Source organism: Cornus florida, unplaced genomic scaffold (genome assembly GCF_030987335.1).
Source record: "Cornus florida cultivar Cherokee Brave unplaced genomic scaffold, ASM3098733v1 CherokeeBrave_3.0.0_Hap2_Chr10, whole genome shotgun sequence".
NCBI lineage: Eukaryota > Viridiplantae > Streptophyta > Magnoliopsida > Cornales > Cornaceae > Cornus > Cornus florida.
In genome coordinates, this window is record NW_026775580.1 from 57,695,149 (window position 1) to 57,705,126 (window position 9,978).

The window sequence follows — 9,978 nt, forward strand, 5'->3', positions numbered from 1 at the left end:
GCATTTCTCATGAAAAACTGTTTCTTGGATTTTTGGCCGAGTATGAAAAATATGATTTTTTGAAATAAAGATATTTTCAAAATAATTTTTTCCGGTAATTACTCCTTACACTTTAAATAGTTTAAATTGATTTTATGGGATTTTTCATCAATTCTACATAGGCCAACATAGAGGATCAAGTTTTACCAAAACTTTCGGGACCAATTTGTACTAAAACTGAATTTTTACATTTTGATTTAGTTGGATTTTAATTTTCTTGTATTTTTTATTGAATCTAAATAGGGGGTACTTCCTTATTTACTTAAATATTTTCAATGGAAATAAGGTATGCAAAAGTAACAGCCCCTGCTATCTATCAGATGACTAAAACAGAAAATTTATTTATTTTTCATTTGACCGATTAGATCAGTTATACTATTGATAGGATGCCAATTAAAACCCGTGAACTCGCATCTTTTGTGGTTTATCAATTGACCCATCAGTTCACCAATGTAACCGATCAGATGTGTCCAAGTGGCCGATCAGATGCTTTATGTAACCGATCAGATGGATCAAATTTTAGAAAGTGCAATGAACAAAATCTGATCCTACCAATCACTTCCATAATCTAATCGATCAGATGCTCCAATTGTCCGAACAGATATAATACATATCCAATCACTTTAGACCAACAGATAGCTCATGTGACTGATTAGATGAACTAAAATTTCAGATTTGGAAAAATGAATTTACCCCTAATGGCTATATTTTTTTGGGGTTATAAATACACAATGTTTTGGACATTGTGGGGATGCATTGGATCGAGAGAAATAGAGAAACCTTCTTAAGTATCAAAGAGCTTTTGTTCTTTAACTTATTCATCCTCTCATACATATCATTCATAGAGTATTGAGCTTCATTTGTATTCATTCATATTCTAGTTATGAGCTTTGATTTGCATATAAATCTTTGAGAGATATATTCTTGTACAACAAATTTTTATCTACAATCAATTGTAAGGATCGGTGTGATCCAGCAGAAGTCTAAGAGAGGATTGTTCTCTTAGTAAGAAGATTAGAAGCGGTGTGCTTCTTGTACCGGTTTGCTCTCCACTCATAAAGAGGTGCCATAATGGGATTGGGAAAGTCTTAAGATGAATCTAGAGCCGAAGAAAGATGTAGACGAAGCGAGATAAACAGATTGGAGCAAAGAGAGAAAAAAAAAATAGATTTGTCGGGTTTAACTCTAAAAATGGGTATGACCCATGTTTTATATCTTTTTAAGTTTATAAGCAATTATAAAAAAAAAAAAAAAAATTATTATTTTATTTTGTAAATAGATGAATATTTTTTATTAAATTAAGAAACAAATCTATTTATATGAGAAAATTAGTTTTTTAATAAACATTTTACAAGAAATACTTCATATTTTGTCCCAAAAACCTAAAAATTTTTAAATTCCCACCTTAATTATTTTATTTAATAAATAAAATAAAATACAAATAGATGAATATTTTTTTATTAAATTAAGAAGCAATTCTATTTATTTTTTAATAAACACTTTGCAAGAAATTCTTCATATTTTGTTCCAAAAACCTAAAAAAATTAAAATTCCCGCCCTTTAAGGCCTCGCGCGCTAGCTGAATTAATTGAAAACCACATCTATGCCGTTCGGCTCGTTCCTAACCCAACCTTTAATTGTTTTTGTATTGTTGGCCCTTTCTCTTATCTTGTTCGCCAAACTCAACCGTCTCTGTATTGATAGAACTCAAGCCCTAGTTTTTTATTCGATCCCTACTTGGACGATGGAATTATCAATATATTCCAGCCTCTCTCCATCTCATCTCATAGATAAATTATGGAAGACTATTCAGACCGAATCTCTTGCTCCACCTTCACTCACAGTCACTTCATGATAGGATCGAAGCCCTAACTTGTGAAAATGTTTTCGCTCTTTCCATCAAGCCTCTTGTAGTTGGCTATCGGAGCAAACCCTAACCCCTAAAGAAGAAACCCTAAGTTTGGAATCCTCCATTAGAGACGGGAAGGTGTGTTCAGCGATTTGCAGACGACCGCTGCTGCTAGGTTTATTTCCAATCTATTTCTCTCTATATTTATACACGTATATCTATATATATATGTGTGTGTTTGTTCGCAAAACTTACTCGATCGATTAAAATGGATACATAAATTTTGATTCTTATTCTTCTCACTCCCTGACCCTCTTCGGCGATTAAAATGTTTATATATATATGTGTGCCCTGACCCTCTTCGGCGATTAAAATGTTTATATATATATGTGTGTGTGCTTTTTTGTGTATTGATCTGTTGTTTAATCAATTCTTGATTTTTTTTTTCATTTGATGAATACGTGACTTATCTATGCGATTTTGATGTTAGAGTTGGCCAAAGGAGTTCTATTTTTGAAGAGGATGCCTACGAACAGGTTAGAGATTTCAATTTTGTTGATGTATTTACGAAATTAGGGTTGAGCTTTGATGTGTAGTACAAAATTGGGGTTAGGGTGGGGTAGTGACGTCTCTTTTCCTTCTGTTTGGGGCATGTAGTATATGGATTTCAGAATTCAGAGTACATTTCTGGGTTTTTTTTTTTTTTTTCAAAGACTACATTTCTGGTTCAAATTACAACTAAATTAAGATATATTATATATCTGTTTAATTATTGGGAGGAATCTTTAGAGATACTCTGTGGGTGAATTGATGCTTTTTGAAAGTTGGACTTGATGGTTTTCAAATTTTATTTTTCCTTATCGATTGACGATTTTAAAAAATGGATTAGTACAGTTTTATCATCAAACCACTCGATTTTATGACATATATAGATTGTAATTTGTAGGTATGGTAGGTTTTGTCCTTCTTGTTAATGGAGTGAGATTAATTGAAGAATTGTTAGAATTAAGTGAAGAGTTGTGCTGGAAAATGAAACAAAAAATGCTGATTTTAGAACTGAAATCTCTATACTTAGAACTGTTATCTTTTAAATTAAATTTTGGATATGAAAGTACAATTGTTAATCAGTTTACAGGTTTTTGTTTGGCTCAAATTGAATGAATTTTGAAAGTATTATGGATTTTCAAAGTTGATGTTAACATGCTGTCAAAACTGTTTTGTGGGCAGAATTTTTCCTATCTTTTCCTTCAAACCTGATTTAATTGATAAGAAATTTAAATTGATAGAAGAAAAATATAGTAGTCTTTAAGCTTCCATTGGACTTTGGTTTCATGCAAATTGGTTGAGAATTTAATTTTTTATGAATTTTCAAAAGGAAGTACGTTTTGCTGGGAAAAACTATTTCAAACAGATTTTTGGGCTTCCTTCTGATTTATTTGTTTATTGTAGGAAGTTCATGAAACCTAAGTGCGAACTAATCTGATCCATATTTAATTGTTGAAGTAGAAGGTTGTTTAAAGCTATTTTGCATACAAAAAAACAAAAAAAACTCAGATAGAAAATGCAGCGTGACTATCTAAAAAATTTATAAATTAAAATTGTCAGCTAAATAAAAAGGTCAAGTCTAAAATTTGCACATCACACAACAAAGGGTAGAAAATGAAAAGGGTGCAATATTATTGAGAATTGGTAGCACTATCAACTAAAAAAAATATCAACACTACCAATACATTGGGCTTGCATTAAAGAGCTTAGCTATCTATTGCGTGCTATATATATTCAAATGTGTTCAAAATTTTTGAAGTTTTTTGTGTTACATGGATACCTTTTGTCTTCCCCAACTTAAATTAAAAGAATAATTAACATAGCAAGTGGGCAGAAGCAATGCTTGACATATATGTGGTAATGATATAATTATGTTGGCATTTTGTTTCATTTTTAGGTCTACTCAGTCCACCATTCAAGAAGGAAAAATAGTAAAAGTAAAGCAGCCAATGAAGAATTCAAGATAAGTAATAATAGAAAATAAAGATACATCTTAACCAACAATATCTAAGGAGAAATTAATGTGGATTTCTATCATAGATTAAGACAGGAACCAAAATAATCAACGACTCAATAATTCCAATAATCTTTTAGTCACCCTATTTTTCTTGATACATAATATTTGATAAAATAAATTAATGAAAAGTTTCACCTAGGAATTTTAATCAAAGTTGGATACATTTGCATTAGAAATGGTGCTATAGTGGCAGTACAAGTGGAAGGTGGGGTGTACAAAGAAGAAGATGAAGAAGTGGGAGGAAAAAGGAGGAGGCGGAGGCGGAGGAGGTGGTGGTGGCGGTGATGGCGATAGGATGTTTAATGATTGTCTACATTGAAATTCAGAACAACTTTGCTGAAAATTCCAGATGAGTTGATTTATCTTTTCTATTGGTGTTCTTATTTTCTATTTATATTTTTCTTTCATGTAGCATATTTTGAAAACTTAGCTTTTTGTTCAGTTTTTTGACATAAGCACTAATTGTATTTATTCATTGTTGGTTTTGCATTTTATAAGAATTCAAGCTTTTTTTGTTTAATACGGTTTAAGTAGTTTATGTCCAGATCTTTGAACTCTTTATTTAGGATTCTATAACTCATTTTTGTGAAAGATCTTGGAACATTATATTTAGGATACTAGCTTGTTTTTGTCCAGATGCTAAGACTCATTTTTTGTGCGATGGGCTTTATTGTATATTTTGTAAGCAATACTTTTTTTGTTGGTGTGGCATATGTAATATCAAGTATTTATTTATTTGTATAATCATTTTGATGTGTGATTAAATTTTATTTTTGATATTGTTTATAATGTTAATAATTTTTAGGTTTTAAGGTGCCATATTAATATGTTATTAATATATATAAATTCAAAAAAAAATTAATATATTGTAAAAATGGGAACATTTTCCACGAATAAATTTTGTGACCTATTTTGGATATTTGCTACGACATACATTTGTGACCGATTAAAATTATAGTTATGAATAAACTCTGTGGCCTATTTTGGGTAATTGCCACTACATATATTCGTGAGCAATTAAAATTATAGCCATGAATAAACTTCGTGGCTTATTTTGGATAGTTGCCACGACATATATTCGTGTATATTCGTGGGCAATTAAAATTATAGTCACGAATAAACTTTGCGGCCTATTTTGGATATTTGCCACGACATATATTCGTGGGCAATTAAATTTATAATCACGAATAAATTACGTAGGAAAAGACCTATTCTATCACGATAAATATTTTTGTGACAAAATTATTGAATTAGCCACGATTAATTCCTATATCGGGATTGCTACTTGCCACGAAAAATCCACAATATAGCTTGTGGCAATAGAAGGTATTTTACCACGAGTTCAAATATGTGGCAAAAGTTCCACATTTTGCCACGAAAATTTTTAGTCGAGGTTATTGGCATTCTGTGACGGGTCTACATCCACGACCGAGCCACGAGCTATTTCTTGTGGCTAAAAGGCTTTCGCCACGAAATTTGAAAGTTTTTGCCACTAAGTGTCTTGTGGCAAGAACCCAAATTTGTGATCTACATCAAACCATTAGCCTCCCGATCCCATTTCCTCACAGAGAAGACAAATACAAATGGGGACCCTCTTTATCTGGGGAATTTTCAATAGCAAATACTATGAAGTTCCTAAACCATCATATATCTTCACTTCCGTGGCCTCATCTGCTGAGATGGTCCAACAATTCCTAAACACTCATTTACCTTGAATAGATCGACTCGTACTTCACACTTGAACACATTACTTTGTGTTCTGTGCAATACGGAACGTGAATCACATGACCATCTTTTTTTTTTCAAATGTTCCTTTGTTATTCCCATGAGGACATCTTTTCAAGCACATTGCAGATTCTATACATTCCCACATTCTTGGATAGAGTTAATAGCTTGATGTGCTTACCACTGGAGAGGGAATAACCTGAATCGTGAATTCTCTATATCTAGACTTGCTCTTGCTTCATTAGTCTGTGAGATATAAATTTGTAATTGAAAAATTTTGTTGTCACGTGTATATCTCTCTCTCCACAATATGTCACACACGTCATGACACAGTAGGGTTGATACACAACCCAATACTTATTAACAACTTACACCCCAAGTTTAGAGCTTTTTGGAAACAAATCTTCAATTTGGGAAACAAATATTGGACCTTCTTATTATATGTCGATCAAACTAGCTATGATTTCGATCGATCAAAAGAAGTCAGGTTCCAGCGAGATTTTTCTTGCTCTCGGGATCTCAAACATAATTCTGTCAATTGAAGTGGGGCTTGGGTTGATCGATCGAAACTTCGATCGACACAATAATACTTGCATCAAAACTTGTGATTTAGGCTCCACAACCTCAACATTATTTGTGTCGCACTAAAATGAAAACTTTACAAAGATCCAATTTGAAATCTAATTCTATTTAATTCCAAGTTATCAAATTTAAAACGCATTTCTATATCTGAATTTAAAAATGTGTTGGATATGGATATTTTTCTTCTAGAATGTTTATCTTCCAACGATTTCAAAAAAAAAAGTGCTGGAAGCAGATCTTGAGTTGCAATCCTATGAAATTGCAACTTAAATATCTTTCTACTGGGGAAGTACCACTAAACTACCCTTCTTGCTCTTTCTGACTTATTTGAATCATCTCGCATTCATATCTTATATCTAGGGTTCTTGTACCAACACATACAGTTAATTTAGAATTTTTTTAACTTGAAAATTTTACGACACTCTGAAGGTACCATACCGGAGTCCCCCTTGGTAGATACGAATCCTTTTCCCATTTTCCAGTAATATGAGGTAATGTTCCGTTGGACCCCACCTTTTCTTGGTACTGACTCTCACATGATAAGACCACCTGTAGATTTGTCTTGAATATTTTGGATGGTTCTCAAAGTTTGTGTTCTCTAGCTTTTAAGGTTTTGTTTGTTTAGCCTAATTTTTCCTTTGTCTCATCCTTCATGTGCATAGTCATTGTCTCTACATGTAAAATCAAATGGAAAAAACCAATTAGAATACGCCATGATTACATATTTCTAAATTTTACCTCTTGCCAAATGCCTACATCCAACAGAAAAAACCAATTATCATGTGACGATTAGAATTGATTTTCTAAATGTTACCGCTTGCCAAATGCATTCATCCAATAGAAGATATAAATAGGGCCCACTTATCCCAGGTATAAATATGCCCATTCATCCCATTCTAGTAGTAGAAACCATACACGGAGTAGATTGCTTTGTTCATAAGGAGATCCTTGGATTTAGCTCTCCAGAGGAACAAGTTATGCTGCTCTTTTTGCAAACTCTATTTTACTATGTCCCTCCATTGTTGTTATCCATATTCTTCCTTTCAAAATGGTTGTCCTCTGCTAAAACCAAAAGAAATCTGCCACCTTCTCCACCAAAGCTCCCAGTTATTGGAAACCTCCACCAACTTGGCGTGTTCCCTCATCGCTCCCTCCGATCATTAGCTCAACAATATGGCCCACTCATGCTGCTTCACTTCGGCAGCAAGCCAGTTCTAATTGTCTCCTCTGCTGATGCAGCTCGCGAGATCATGAAATCCCATGATCTCATCTTCTCAAACAGACCTAAATCAAGCATTGCCAGGAGAGTTTTCTATGATAAGGACGTTGCGTTCACTCCTTATGGAGAGTATTGGAGGCGAGTAAAAAGCATTTGTGTGCTCAACCTTTTGAGTAATAGGAGGGTTCAGTCTTTCCGTAGAGTGAGAGAAGAAGAAACAGCCCTTTTGATCGAGAAGATCAAACAGGCTGCTTTTTCTTCTTCTTCACCGGTGGATTTAAGTGAAATGTTTGTTTCACTTACGAATGATGTAGTGTGTCGGGTAGCCTTAGGGAGGAAGTACGGTGAAATATCAAAAAGTGGTAGAAAGTTTAAGGATCTTTTGAGAGATACTGGGGAACTATTGGGTGAATTCAATTTGGGGGACTATATTCCTTGGCTTGTGTGGTTGAATCAAATCAGCGGTTTAAATGCTAGAGTCGAGAAAATTGCTAAAGAGCTCGATGAATTTTTAGAGGGTGTAATTGAAGATCATATTGATAGTAAGAAAAAAGAGAGCAATGATGGTGGGAGTGGTGATCAAGATAAAAAACACCAGGACTTCGTGGATGTCTTGCTTGAGATTCAAAGAGAGAACACGGATGACTTTCTTCTTCATAGAGACAGCATCAAAGCTATCATCTTGGTAAGTTTACTACCTCTCTTCTTCAAAATTTAATCAACGAAAACATTTTGATTACAGGATGTAAAACCGTAAAACCAACATATAGCTAGTCCACGTTCACATGAGAAGTAGTCACATGTAATGAACTACTCAATGGACATTTTCTATGGTTATTACTTGCAGGAAAAGAAAAATAAATACTACGTAAATAAATAATTTAAGTGTTCGTGCATACCGGGAAAAAGATTATTCTTTGTAATTACTCTTATTCAATAATTTATACGGACTTATTGTTTCCCTTTGAAAAATATTTTCACAAGCTTAATGACATTAAACTTTTATAAGCAATCATTTTTTAAGTGTTTGTGCATACCGGGAAAAAGAAAAAAAAAAAAAAAAAAGAAAAGAAAAGAAAAGAAAAACTCCAAATATTTTGCTCCTTTTTTATTTTTTAATTTTTCTTCCTCAATTAACCTCTATTAACTATCTTTTATTTTTTTGTAGGATATGTTTGGGGCTGGAACTGATACTACATTCACAGCTCTAGAGTGGACGATGTCAGAGCTCTTGAGACATCCGAAAGCCATGAAAGAACTACAACACGAGGTGCGAGTAATTGCCAGAGGCAAGCTAGAAATAACGGAGGATGATGTAGAGAAAATGCAATACTTGAAAGCAGTGATGAAGGAGTCCTTAAGGTTACATCCTCCAACCCCATTACTAGTTCCCAGGGAATCAACCCAAGATGTCAAAGTAATGGACTACGACATTGCAGCTGGCACACAAGTGTTTATTAATGCGTGGGCAATTGCGAGAGACCCATTGTTGTGGGAAGACGCTGAAGATTTCCAGCCAGAGAGGTTCTTGAATACTTCTATAGATTTTAAAGGGCATGACTTCAAGTTTATTCCATTTGGAGCTGGCCGTAGGGGTTGTCCGGGCATCCAATTTGCCACAAGTGTCAATGAGCTTGCATTAGCAAATCTTGTTCATAAGTTTGATTTTGCATTGCCGGATGGGGCAACAGAAGAGGATTTTGACATCACTGAAGCCCCTGGTATAAGTGTCCACAAAAAATATCCCCTACTTCTTGTTGCAACGCCATGTTCGATCTCTTGTTAGTGTACTTGCTACATGATGGATGGAAATTGTACTTGGTAAAGCTTTATGACCTGTATAAAAAATAAGTGTTTAAATAAAATGATAAATTAAGAAAAAAATAACTTTACAATTTCTATTTATTTATAAACAATGCAAGAATTATAAACAAAGTCAGAAGAGGGTTGCAACTACCCCTGGCCTTGCCGTGTAAGTTTTTTTTTTTTTTTAAGGGCATTCCCCTTCTCCAATCAAATTCTAATTTTTTATTTTCCCTTCAAAGTTCCCTGATTTCTCTCTCCCCTTCTTCTTCTTCTTCTTTTCTGTTCTTAAACTTATTTCTCTTGCACTCATGTATGATGTATGTGTTGTACCATTTTTTTCTCTTCTTACACTCATGTATGATGTATGTCATGTACCAAATTTTTAATTCCTTTTTACTATAATTTTTGCGACTAAGGACATACTATTTAAATGTTGATTAATGTCTCATTACTGCACTTAATTCATTTTTTTTTTTTTTTTGGCTTACTGCCTTGTTCCACAGTTAGTTGTTAAGTTAGTAAAACAAGAAAAATTAGTTTATCATGTTCAATATTCCCATTGAAATATTAACTTCATCTAATCAGCTCTTGGCCTTTCTCTTTCATCATACACAGCGAAAACATCATTATCATATCGATCATCACATAAACATATATGGAGATAAAAATTCATATATGCACAACACAATATTTTAA

At 33.4% G+C, this 9,978-nt stretch overlaps 1 protein-coding gene across 1 annotated transcript; it reads left to right on the top strand.

Annotated features, from left to right (window-relative positions):
• The first annotated feature begins 1,649 nt into the window (after positions 1–1,649).
• LOC132279387 (cytochrome P450 736A117-like) lies at positions 1,650–9,512 on the top strand. The gene is made up of 3 exons (XM_059781345.1): positions 1,650–2,063; positions 2,379–8,161; positions 8,645–9,512. The coding sequence occupies exons 2-3, from the start codon at positions 7,136–7,138 to the stop codon at positions 9,260–9,262; spliced, it is 1,644 nt and encodes a 547-aa protein (XP_059637328.1). The 5' UTR covers positions 1,650–2,063; positions 2,379–7,135; the 3' UTR covers positions 9,263–9,512.
• The last annotated feature ends 466 nt before the right edge of the window (positions 9,513–9,978 follow it).

Coding starts and splice junctions, on each gene's coding strand:
- LOC132279387 (XM_059781345.1), top strand. CDS start 7,136: ATGCCCATTCATCCCATTCTAGTAGTAGAAACCATACACGGAGTAGAT. Junction 8,162..8,644: donor GCATCAAAGCTATCATCTTG/GTAAGTTTACTA, acceptor ATTTTTTTGTAG/GATATGTTTGGGGCTGGAAC.